General features: G+C 53.6%; 4 protein-coding genes across 4 annotated transcripts; 3 read left to right on the top strand and 1 right to left on the bottom strand.

The window, feature by feature from the left end:
• Positions 1-131: 131 nt before the first annotated feature.
• On the top strand, positions 132-4,706 carry M409DRAFT_66350 (uncharacterized protein; the record flags this gene model as incomplete). Its single annotated transcript, XM_033816900.1, has 1 exon — positions 132-4,706. The coding sequence occupies one exon, from the start codon at positions 132-134 to the stop codon at positions 4,704-4,706; it is 4,575 nt and encodes a 1,524-aa protein (XP_033667656.1).
• A 277-nt stretch (positions 4,707-4,983) lies between these two features.
• On the bottom strand, positions 4,984-7,215 carry M409DRAFT_66349 (uncharacterized protein; the record flags this gene model as incomplete). Its single annotated transcript, XM_033816899.1, has 5 exons — positions 4,984-5,519; positions 5,578-6,624; positions 6,675-6,914; positions 6,954-7,061; positions 7,119-7,215. The coding sequence occupies 5 exons, from the start codon at positions 7,213-7,215 to the stop codon at positions 4,984-4,986; spliced, it is 2,028 nt and encodes a 675-aa protein (XP_033667655.1).
• A 738-nt stretch (positions 7,216-7,953) lies between these two features.
• M409DRAFT_54554 (uncharacterized protein) lies at positions 7,954-8,673 on the top strand (the record flags this gene model as incomplete). Its single annotated transcript, XM_033812751.1, has 1 exon — positions 7,954-8,673. One exon carries the CDS (start codon positions 7,954-7,956, stop codon positions 8,671-8,673), a length of 720 nt encoding a protein of 239 aa, XP_033667654.1.
• Positions 8,674-9,976: 1,303 nt separating this feature from the next.
• Positions 9,977-12,835, top strand: M409DRAFT_66348 (uncharacterized protein; the record flags this gene model as incomplete). Its single annotated transcript, XM_033816898.1, has 2 exons — positions 9,977-11,002; positions 11,252-12,835. The coding sequence occupies 2 exons, from the start codon at positions 9,977-9,979 to the stop codon at positions 12,833-12,835; spliced, it is 2,610 nt and encodes an 869-aa protein (XP_033667653.1).
• Between the last annotated feature and the right edge of the window lie 8 nt (positions 12,836-12,843).

The raw sequence follows: 12,843 nt of genomic DNA, 5'->3' as shown, positions 1-12,843 counted from the left end.
AGCTCCGCTGAGCTCGCCCTATCGAATCAGCCATGTCGTTGGTTGGCAACTTCTCGTTTGGCAACTATGACCGGACAGCAGAGACTTCTGGCGCCGGCAACGCAGGTGCTGCTTTTCAACGAAGGTCTAGCATGACAGATCAGGATCCAGAAGGACAAGCACATGCAAACGAACGACGACCCAGCTTGGCACGCCTAGCAAGCAGGAGACGATCATCAGCAGCGACTTCAGAGCGACCCCGAACCGCACACCAGCAGGGTACCTTTAGCCCCGAGAGTGCATTGGCCGACATCGAGAAAGGCGACGCGGAGAAACGAGGCATGGAGCCTTACGAGACTACGGGTCATACGCCCGAGAAAAGGGACTATTCAGACGAAGAGTCTTCAGACTACAAGGCGGACCAGGCCATTGCGACTCTTGCCCGGAGCCTTACCAAGCAGTCAACATGGAGTCAGATCCCATCGAATCCATTCCACGCGGAGAAGGATTCTGAGTTGGATCCCATGGGACCCAACTTCAAAGCACGATCATTTGTGAAGAGCATGATGAAGCTCAATCGTGAAGACGGCCGGACACCTGTTCGAACAGGTGGTGTTGCTTTCCGAAACCTCAACGTGTACGGGTTCGGTGCTGCTACTGACTACCAGAAGAACGTTGGAAACATCCTATTGGAGGTGGTCGGCTATGCGAAGAAGATGCTTGGCATGAGCAAGCCCCGACGGATCGACATCCTTCGCGACTTTGAAGGAATCGTCGAGAGCGGAGAGATGCTCGTCGTGCTCGGTCCACCTGGTTCTGGTTGTTCGACGTTTCTCAAATCACTTACTGGCGAAACGCATGGATTCGAAATCGAGCCCGACTCGTATCTCAACTACCAAGGCATTCCCGCCAAACACATGCACAAATACTTCCGTGGTGAAGCCATTTACACTGCCGAGGTGGATGTGCATTTTCCAATGCTCTCGGTTGGCGACACCTTGACCTTCGCCGCTCGTGCGCGAGCACCCAGGCAAATACCGGGTGGTGTCAGCAAGAATGAATTCTCTGAACATCTTCGAAACGCTGTGATGGCAACCTTCGGCATCAGCCATACGGTCAACACTCGCGTTGGTAACGATTTCATTCGTGGCGTGTCTGGTGGGGAGCGAAAACGTGTCACTATCGCGGAAGCAGCTTTGAGTGGTGCACCTTTGCAAGCATGGGACAATTCTACTCGTGGTCTCGACTCAGCAAACGCTATCGAGTTCTGTAAGACTCTTCGACTCAGCGCCGAGCTCGCTGGAAGCGCCGCCATGGTTGCCATCTACCAAGCCCCACAGTCCGCCTACGACCAGTTCGATAAGGCGATCGTTCTCTACGAAGGTCGTCAGATCTTCTTCGGTCGATGTGACGAGGCGAGAGCATACTTCGAGAACATGGGTTTCCAGTGTCCGGACCGACAAACCACTGCCGACTTCTTGACCTCCATGACATCTCCCCAGGAACGTGTTGTCAAGCCTGGTTACGAGGATCGTGTACCGCGAACACCCGACGACTTCGCTACCGTCTGGAAGAATAGCCCTGAGCGAAAGCAGCTCCTTCAGGACATTGAAGCATATGAGCAACGATTCCCATTCGAAGGCGAGGCCTACCAAAAGTTCGTCGAAAGCCGCAAGGCACAACAGTCAAAGCAGCAACGACTCAAGTCGCCTTACACATTGTCGTACACTCAGCAGGTGAACCTGTGTCTTTGGCGTGGATTCCGCCGGTTGGTCGGTGCGCCTGAGCTCACTCTCACTCAGTTGTTTGGTAACTTTGCGATGGCTCTTATCCTGGGGTCAGTCTTCTTCAACATGAGAATGGACACCGACTCGTTCTTTCAGCGTGGAGCTGTTCTGTTCTTCGCTGTCCTCATCAACGCCTTCGGATCTGCTTTGGAAATCTTGACACTCTACGCCCAACGACCGATTGTCGAAAAGCACGACCGTTACGCCCTGTACCATCCATCTGCCGAAGCCTTCGCATCTATGCTTACGGACATGCCGTACAAGATTTTAAATGCCATCATCTTCAACATTACGCTGTACTTCATGGTCAATCTGCGACGCGATGCCGGGGCCTTCTTCTTTTTCCTGTTCATCAGCTTTCTCACGACGCTAACGATGAGTATGCTGTTCCGAACGATCGCCTCCGTCTCACGTACGCTGTCACAGGCCATGGCCCCAGCCGCTATCATCATCCTGGCTATTGTCATCTTCACCGGATTCGCCATCCCCACCAACTACATGCTTGGCTGGTGCAGATGGATAAACTACATTGATCCTGTTGCGTACGGATTCGAGTCACTACTGATCAACGAGTTCTCTGGCCGGGATTACACTTGCAGCTTGGCGTCACTTGTGCCTCCATACGGTAGCCTTTCGGATCAGTCCCAAGTCTGCACAGCAGTTGGCTCTCGAGCAGGCCAGAACTTCGTTGCTGGAACATCATATATCGAGTCTGATTACCTGTACTATCCGTCGCACAAATGGAGGAACGTTGGCATCATCATCGCGTTCATGATCTTCTTCATGTGCTGCTACTTGGCAGCCACCGAGTTAATCAGCGCCAAGAAGTCCAAGGGCGAGGTTCTTGTCTTCCAGAGAGGCCACGTTCCCGCTGTACTGAAGGAGAAGAAGAAGGACGAGGAATCACTTGAAACCTCGCGCAATGATTCGAATGCTCTTGCCCGGAAAGAGAGCTACGTCGAAGCGTCCGATATCATTTTGAAGCAAACTGCCATCTTCAGCTGGAAGGACGTCTGTTACGACATCAAAATCAAGAGCGAGGAGCGAAGAATCTTGGACCACGTTGATGGATGGGTCAAGCCTGGCACCCTCACTGCCCTCATGGGTGTATCTGGTGCCGGTAAGACGACTCTTCTTGACGTGCTCGCTACTCGTGTCACTATGGGTGTCATCTCAGGTGACATGCTTGTCGACGGACTCCAGCGCGATTCCTCCTTCCAGCGCAAGACTGGATATGTTCAGCAACAAGATCTTCACCTCCAAACGTCGACGGTCAGAGAAGCATTAAACTTCAGTGCTCTCCTGCGTCAGCCAAAGAGCACACCTACCAAGGAAAAGGTGGCATACGTCGACGAAGTCATCAAGCTCCTGGACATGGAGGAGTACGCTGATGCCGTAGTTGGTGTTCCTGGAGAAGGCTTGAACGTCGAGCAGCGCAAGCGCTTGACTATTGGTGTCGAACTCGCAGCCAAGCCTGAGCTCTTACTTTTCCTCGACGAGCCTACATCTGGACTGGACTCTCAAACATCCTGGGCTATTTGCGATCTCATGGAGAAGCTTAAGAACTCGGGTCAGGCTATTCTTTGCACCATTCACCAGCCTTCCGCCATGCTCTTCCAGCGTTTCGATCGTCTTCTCTTCCTTGCGAAGGGGGGCAGGACTGTCTACTTTGGTCAGATTGGCGAGAACTCTCGCATCTTGGCTGACTACTTCGAGCGCAACGGAGGGCCCAAATGTCCTCACGATGCCAATCCGGCAGAATGGATGCTTGAGGTCATCGGAGCCGCACCAGGATCGCATACAGACAAGGACTGGCACGAAATTTGGCGTAACAGCCCCGAATACCGGGAGACCCAAGAGCACCTCGAGTACCTCAAGAGCGAGCGACCCAAGGAGGCTCCCCCATCAGCGGCATCAAACGACAAGGAGAGCTACCGCGAATTCGCAGCACCATTTGGTCAACAGTTGATGGAAGTCACAACTCGTGTGTTCCAACAATACTGGCGCACACCCTCCTACATCTACTCCAAGACGGCTTTGTGTCTCTTCTCGGCGCTTTTCATCGGATTCATCTTCTACAACGCCCCGCTCACGCACCAAGGTTTGCAGAACCAAATGTTCAGCATCTTCATGGTCTTCACCATCTTTGGACAGCTCGTGCAACAGATCATGCCGCATTTCGTTACCCAGCGCTCTCTGTACGAGGTCCGTGAACGCCCGTCCAAGACCTACAGCTGGCAAGCATTCATGATCTCCAATATCGTGGTCGAACTTCCGTGGAACGCGCTGATGGCCGTCATCATGTTCTTCTGCTACTACTACCCCGTTGGCCTGTACAACAACGCCGGCTCGTCCCTCCACGAGCGAGGAGCACTCTTCTTCCTCTTCATGCTCGAGTTCCTCCTCTTCACCTCCTCCTTCACCAACATGATCATCGCCGGCATGGACTCCGCCGAGACAGGTGGCAACATCGCCAACTTGATGTTCTCCCTCTGTCTCATCTTCTGTGGTGTCCTCGCCACGCCAAACACCCTCCCCGGTTTCTGGATCTTCATGTACCGCGTTAGCCCCTTCACGTACCTCGTGGGCGGATTCCTCGCCACCGGCCTCGCCAACACCGATGTCAACTGCGCCGACAACGAGTTCGTCACCATGGAGCCTGGTCGACCCGATCAGACCTGCATCCAGTACATGGGCGAGTACATCGACAGCGTCGGTGGCTATCTCGCCAACAACGAGTCGACGTCCAACTGCCAATACTGCACCTACGGCAACAGCAACACGTTCTTGACCAGTGTCAGCATTTCGTACGACGACCGGTGGAGGAACTTTGGAATCCTGTGGGCGTTTATCATCTTTAATATCTGTGCCGCGGTGTTCTTTTACTGGCTCGTGCGGGTGCCGAAGAACAAGGGGAAGAAGAAGGATAAGAAGGAATAGATGTGGTACTTTGAGTTGGTTTTGCATAGCGATGGGTTTGACTGATAGAGTCTTAATGATACGAGTCTGTACAATGTGTTACAGCTCGACGCCCCGGCGCGGGTGTCGATAGAGAGAGAGCGAGAGCTATAGATGCGTTGAAAGTCGCTACTTACACTTCAAACTTCTCTCCGTGCCTCTTCAATGTTCACACTCCGTAACAGACACTGACGAATACCACCCGACGCGAAAGCAATTGGCCGTCCGGAGAGAGCGAACTATCCATCGTTCAACTCCCTCAAAGCTTCGACGTAGCACGGCGCTGCCTCCCCACCACCTCTTCAACATCATAATACTCCACAAACTTCCCCATCATCCTCGCCTCATCCTCCGTCATCTTCAGCTTCGCCAGCACCTCCGGCCCACCATTCACGACCTTCTTCACCAACGTCTCCAACTTCTTCCCGTTGACATTATAAGGAATCTCATCGACCTCGAAGAAGTACTGCGGGACATGTCTTCTACTCAAATCCCTAGCGATGCTATCTCGAATCCTGCTAATCAGAGAGGGAGTTAGGGACGTCGATGGGGTCGGCTTCATGAATAGCAGGACTTGTTCGGTGGGGTCGGAGTACTTGGCGGTGGAACGTTGCTGGCCGACGACGAGGGCATCGCTGATGGAGGGTTTCAGGGAGGGCGAGTCCAGGATGGTGTAGATCTCTGCGCTGCCGAAACGGATTCCCGAGGGGTTGAGGACGCCGTCGCTGCGGCCGAGGACGTAAATCCCTTTGGTGGAGGGGTTGATGCGGAAGAAGTCGCCGTGCGTCAAGACGTCTGGGAGATGTTAGTTAAGATAAGGATAGTTTCGCTTGTGGCAAGTGTCTGGACGTACGTGGATATCCTTCGAAGTAGCTCGCGTGATACCTCTTCTTCGCAGGGTCGTTCAAGAACATGACGGGCATATTCGGGAAGGGCTTGCGACAGACCAATTCGCCTCTCTCGCCTTCGGGCACGGGCTTGCCATCGGAGTCGAAGGCCTCGATATCCATGCCCAGCTCCTTGACTGTACACTCTCCCGCGTACGAGGGCAGAGAACGTGTCCCTGAGGTGAAGTTGCCGCAGAGCTCTGTTCCTCCTGAGAATTGAAACTGGCAGACGGGACCGAACGCTTCAGCGATCCAGGATGCGAGACTGGATGTGAGCACTGCGCCGGTGGAGCAGATGGTATGGACCTTATTCGGTATGTCCTTAGGTCTGACATTATGTTTCTGCAATTCTTGGTAATATCTTGGGCCCGCGCCGAATGCCGTCACACCACACGAGAACAGGATCCGTAGAAGCTTTTCTGGCGTTGGAAAGAACGGCGAGCCATCGTACAGGATCATAGGGGTTTTACAAAAGAGCGCACCGAGGGAGATATTCCAGAGTGTCCAACCGATGTTGCTGAAGTGGATGTGCAGGTCGTCTTTGGTGAAGCCGTTGTGGAGCATGAATTGTTTTGTGCCGTTCAGAGTCAAGCCGCCGTGGCCGTGGACGATGCCTTTGGGTGTGCCTGTTGTTCCGGAAGAGAACATGACCAGCACGGGATGGTTGAAGGGCACTTGTTCGAATGATAGCGTCGCGGATCTGCAGGAAGCAGTGAATGTTTCGAAGGTTGTGTGTTCGCAAGAGACGTTCTTGTCCGGGCCAATGATTACGAGCTTGGACGCAGTCTCTTTCGACACCTGTTGAAAACAGCGAGTGATTTTATCTTCGATGTTGTTGATCTTGCCATTGTAAGAATACGACGTCTCTGCGATGATCAATCTCGGTCGCAGTTGATCCAGTCGGTCATTGAGAGCTTTCTCGCCGATGTCAGTCGCAAAGTTGGCGATGACAGCCCCGATCGATGCAGCGGCGAGTAGGATAGCGAATGAACGAGCGCAGTTGCTGCCAATGGCTATAGAAGCATAAGTGAACGTCTTCTCGATAGAAGGAGGGCTGCCATACAAACCAAGAAGTCTCCCCTACTCACTCCATGACGTTTGAGGGCGTCTGCATATGTAGCCACCAATCTCCTCATATACCACCAGGTGTACTTCGACGGCGAATATAGGGTCGTCTCGTTCATGCTGATGATCATGAAGTCCTCGTCCTCGCCGCAGAGGATGTTCTCTGCGAAGTTGAGCCTCGCATCTTCGAAGAACTTCGGAAACTGATCGATCGTTGCCCTTTCATCCACAGCGTAAACTGAACTGTTAGCTGGCGGTCACTGGTCAGATGATGTACATATCTTAGTTGGATGCTTGGATGCCTTGATATTTGCGAATTTCCAAAACGTCATCCAGAAGTCGTTCATTCGATTCACCGAGAAGTCATGCAAGTCCCAATAGGAATCTGAAGTCACAGTTCAGTATGGCAGTATCCATCCGTAGTCTGTAGACACATGAATACCTATTCGGACGCCATGCACCTTGGCCACATGGTCCATGAAGTCCTCCAATCGAGTCCTCAGGCCCGGAGGAGGTACATAGACCGGCGGAGACGACATTTGAGTAGACTCCAGACACCAGAGAAGCTCAAGTCTTTAATCAAATCGATATTCGCCTTCGAACCTCTTGTCGTGAGGTCAACTTTAAGTACAAATGTACCTGGCGGATCCGGCGGGGTTGCCCTAGATGGCACATCGCAATCCTTTCCTTGTGCCCGAGCGGGGGCGGATCCGAGCGGTTTTTGCTGTTTTCGAAGGACTTCTCGACCTAATCTGGCCCTACTCGCCGTCTATACCACGGAATCGACATGTGGAGGATGTCTCCCGATGAGTTCTCCAGCCACCGGGCTTGGCAAAGACGACAGCCTTGCCGTTGTATCCTAACAACACCATTCCGATTATTGCATTCGTGAGGTCGCCCTCGTAGGCTCGTCCAGTCTGATGTGCCAGGAACAAATGCATCCATGTCATTAGCTAGATCCATCAAGATGCTTCCAGAGTTCTGATCCTCGAGCGAGAATTGGTAGGACGCTACTCTGGTCGCCTCGATGATAGTCTCGCATGCATCGTCTGCAGCATAGATGAGATCCAGGCCGTGAGTTTGGTGGCGATGGCTCGACGTGTTTGCCTCAAGGATTTGGTGGGCAATTGTAAGATCTAATAAGATCTGATCTTGACAAGTCACTCCGGGAGATCGATCTTTGTATGCCATAGCAGAGATCAGAGGTGTGATCGGGCCATAAATTACACCGCGGGGAGTCTTGTCCAACGTCTGTATCGAGCAAGCATAGCAATCCAATGAAGTCCAGCGTGACCCAACAAAGGAACCGCTTTCTGGCAACACAGGCCATATCGAGCCACCAGGTCTTTCAGGGCGCGATCCTCTGGCTACCAGAGTGTCCCTGGTATCATCCCTCAATCAAAGTGGACCAGATGTTCCCTTCGAGATGGCGTCCCTCGCACAAAACCTACAAACATCCGATTCTGGTGCTAAGCCGCCCTTCCCACGATGACACCAAGATCCACTTCGTCCTCTTGACCACTCTCGGTGCATCGAAAGGCAGACCAAGAAATCCTGATCCCCAAAAGATCAGCTCCTCGCACAACCATCTGTACCTGCCTATCGAACCGACCAAGCATCGCGGCTGCTGCAAGGCCCTTGCCCGCTACAAAAATGGTCTCACGTCGTCAAAGGAGGGCTACGTCTCCTTTGAAGCTGTGTACAGTATGAAATGGGTTGACGCAAAGCCTTATTCAGATTTCGCCAATGATAGGCCACCAGAACAGGGGCCTTGGGTCTTGGAGGATGATGCGATGGGAGTTGTGCTGGATTGGGCGTTTCAGCATGATCATCTGGGCTACAATCCTGGCGAGCAGTACTGGCTTGGTCCGGCCTCGACTCCTATCGCGAACGTGAGCGGAGGACAAGGTCAACAGGAGCGGAGTCGGCCACAGTCGTTGATAGCTCGTGTTGGCAGGATATTGTCGCAGGGCCGAGACAGCTTGCGAATGTCGTAGACCTTGTACTCTGGACGATAACCACGGAACTGTCGATTATCCCCGTATCTGAAATCCCTACCAAGCTCTTCTTCGTACCTTGGATTGCTGAGACCGCTTGCGTGCAACGGGGATGATCGAACAGTCAAGACCGGAAGTCACAGTTTTCTGTCTCGTGGCTCATAAACTCGGAACCAACTAGGCTTCTCATGTTTCTGACTGGAGAGAATCTTTTCATTGAGCATACCGTCCAAATTCAGGAAGCCACTGGATCTAGTATCGATGTCCCTTTGGACGTCTTCGAACCGATTCTCACCCCGATCCATCAACGAACTCCGATTTGTTGTAGATGGCGATGTCCAGCCCGTGAAGTGTTAGCGCTTAAGCCATTGCACATTGTTCGGACAGTGAGATGAGGTCAACTCACCGCTTGCGGTCGCGCTCCAGCTTGTTCGAGATGGCGATGGCTGTGAGTGTGATAATCACACCCGAGGCGATCTCCACCCCAATCATGCTCATTAAGCTATGTGAAGAGAAAGAAGTGAGCTCGATCGGAGGGTTAGTTTGAGATTTATCTCTGTTTGATGATAGGTGTCAAATCTCTTGAAGACTGTCTGACTGGCGCGGTCGATGATCAGCCCTCGAATAACCAAGCAAAAATCTCACCCACCGCGCTCCAAATGCACCTCATATACCACATAATCTTCCAGGTGTGATTGTTCTGCAGGACGTAAGCGGTGCAGCGGACGCGCCGCCAACACGGTCTCTGGACGTGGGCCGACTTGGGTGCGTTCTTGCGCGAGCTGGTGGCTGAGCTCGACATCCAGAGGTGGCGTGCCAGGGTGAATTTGATATTCATCTCCAGATGATGATAGGTCTCAAATCTCTGGAAGATTGTTCACGAGATCGCGGTGGGCGTCTGCGGGCGCTTCGATCTCTGGCGTCGTGTGGGGAGGGTGTGGGCTCCCTTCGCCGGTCTGCGGACCGCATAAGGTACGTGAAAAGACTTCTCCCCAACATTTCCCGCCGTCATCCCCGTGGATCCCAAGCTGGCCATGCCACTCGAACGGCCTCGGGAGCCTGGTCGCCTGTTACTACGGAGAGATGACCGGGAGATCTGGGAGATCCACCTCACTTCACCCCGCAAGGCTGGCGGGATCTGCATGCAGCGCGCCGAACCGCCGGCTACACGCGACAACGATGTTCACCTGAAACACGGACCTCTCTCCCCAATCTTGGCAACGACACTAGCACGCGCGAAAGCCTCCGAGCAGCGTGGTCGGCCGTATCTTCTCGGGGATATCCTCGAGAAATCGAGGCCACCATGACCACCCAGGTCGTGCCCGCACGGCTGGCCTTCCTGGCCATCTACAACCCCTCCCTCGGACCGACCGACGACACCTTCCACGACCAAGTCGTCTTCTGGTACAGCCGAGCAGCCCACGAGGCACGAGCAACAGCGCGCAAGAATGCACGGAGCGAGGCCGCAGGCGGCGATGCGATCCGGGAGCAAGAGAACGAGAAATTGAGGCAGATAGGACTGGCACAGGGCATGGTTGACTTTGCTCGCAGCTTCTCCGACGACCGACCTGTCGATTCGATCGAGACCGAGAAGAGCAGAATCGTCGTACACGAGATGGAGAAGGGCTGGTGGATTCTGGCGTCGATCGATCTCACACGGCTTCCGACTCTCACACAATCCTCTACGTCAAGAAGCGCCTCAGAAAAGGCCGAAACGAAGCCAGCCGTCGAATACTCGTTCAGAGAAGTGAGCCCACCGGCTTTACTTGCACAGCAACTCATACAGGCCCATCACGTCTTTGCCCTGCACCATGGTCCCTCTCTGACCGAACTCTACGTCAAGCTATCGCGAGAGAAGTTCTGCAGCACTCTGGAACGATACTGGACTCGCTTTTCTCGTACTTGGGACGTCTTGCTACACGGAAATCCAGCGACAGACATCTTCAGTGGCATCAAACTGTCCAGTGGCGGAGAGCTTGGAATGGGAGTAGGCGAAGAAGAATGGGGCAGTGGAGAAAGAGATGTTCTTGAAGATCTGGCTCGCAGGACAGAAGGTCTAGTAGATCTGGTTATCTCGAGATTTGGCGACCCTGCACCTACAGACCCAGCTGATTCGAGCGAGGTGGGGGCATTGCCTTGGATCGGAAGTGGCTCTCATCCACTGGCATCTGATGGTGTCATATTTGGTGGTGTCAATGCGATCACACGGCCCTCGTTGCGCAACGTCTCCCTCTGGATGCGACAGGTCTACACTTATGGCGACTACGCATACGGCATTCGAGACAACCCACACCGCGAGAGACGGAAGCGAAGACGACGCAATCCTCCAGTACCAGAGCCGGAACCTGAACCGGAGCTTGAGTCTGAGCAAGCCAACGAGCCTGCAGCAAACGGCACACCAAAGGCCTCGTCGTCCATCAGTGCGCGGGATCACGCTCATCATTCAGCGCCTCAAATCAGCACAATACCGAAGGGTTCGCGGGCAATCGACGACCCATCCAATACGAACAAAAATGAAAACCCCGCCCATGAAGGCTACCACCCCAACATACCCCCACCAATCGTCAGCGCAGCTCAGACTTCTCTTGACAACGCCACAAAGAAAGCCGGATCGAGCTCCAATCAAGCCCGACCTACATCAGAGGATGACTCAGGCACCACCCTGGGCATACCAGATCAATACATGAAGTACCTCACTTTCGGACTAAGCACGTTGGCGAAACCTACGTCGCAGCAACGGCCCGATCCCGTGACCAGAACATCCACATCGAGCTCCAAGACCATCAAAGCGCAACAGACCACAGTGTCGAGGCTCAAAGCAGCCGAAGAATCGCAGGACACTGATGATGACCAACCTGCCCTCGCTCAGATGGATCCGACACCTGACGGTCAAGATTTGCATGACAGAATTGCACTACAGAAGAGACAAGAAGAGGATGGCATATTCATGGTCGGCTTGAAAGGCGACCTTGCAAACATCCCAGATGATCCAGATGCTGGCATCGAAGACATAGTAGATGATGACGGAGATGGTCCAAGGAACATCCTCCGCATCTTACAGATTGAAGTTCTGAAAGACACTTCGGAACAGGAAGAGGAGCGTACGGATTTGGACCGAAAGCTCAGCGAAGCTGGCTTGTCGTCAGCAAAGAACGACCCGCTCAACTACAAGCGGCTACGGGTACTTGTCTACGTCCGACGTCCATTCATGTACTGCTTCCTCTTCAAGAGTCAGACACCGGCGTTGAGTCTTGCTCGATTCTACAGAGACCTCCACCGAAACCTCCTACCCATCCACAAGCCGCTTCTGTCATCAACAAGCGTTGCCAGAATTGCTCAACGCATTGAAGAGTCTCAACAGCAGGCTACTTCATCTTCATCAGATACCGCGAGCGTCACAAGCGGCAGCAAGTCGCAGAAAGCTTTCGAACCGAAGCCCATTTACGACCTCATCTACGACCCGGCACTTCTCACCGTGCATACAAGCATTCCCAACATCGCTGAGCCAGGAACGCCAGCTGCAGAGGGTATCATTTCCTCCAGAAGGGACAATCGCCTCCCCATCTCTCCAGACTGGACTCGCATCGAGGCACTTAACGTGCACAGCCAGGTCCTAAACACTCTCAGCAGCACCCATCGCAATCGAAACGAGTATGAAAGAGTCAGCAAGACTAGCCGAGGTTGGTGGGTGGTATGGATGAGACTGCCGCCTTCCAAGACTCGCGAGACAGCCGTCGATGAAGAAGCCAAATCACAGCAAGAAGTCGCCAAAGGCCCTGACCAGGAAGAAGCCGCAGAGGTCACACAGGGGCAAAGTGGCTTCACAAGCTCCACCCATTCTGCTGAGTCTGATGAACCAGTCGAGCACACGACCTCGGACAAATGGCTGCAATCTGCAGCCACGACACGCAAGGAGATCCCGTCAATGGACCGCATCGCCTTTCTCGTCCGCAAAGCCACCGATCCACCTCCTCTACCAAAATCCAATACAAGCAGTCGGGCTGCTAGTAGCATGTGGCAAACATTGACGCTCAGGGGCCGTTCGACCGCCGACGAAGCAACTGGTGGTGCGAGTGCCGGATGGGGCCCTGCCGCTCTTACTGGTGGTATCGGCATTGATGCCAGGAAATACGTAGAGAGCCTACTCCAGCTCAATCGATGAACTACCGC

This window comes from Zasmidium cellare (genome assembly GCF_010093935.1).
Source record: "Zasmidium cellare ATCC 36951 unplaced genomic scaffold M409scaffold_17, whole genome shotgun sequence".
NCBI lineage: Eukaryota > Fungi > Ascomycota > Dothideomycetes > Mycosphaerellales > Mycosphaerellaceae > Zasmidium > Zasmidium cellare.
Note: the sequence above shows the minus strand (reverse complement) of the source record. Positions and strands in the feature narration are given on the sequence as shown.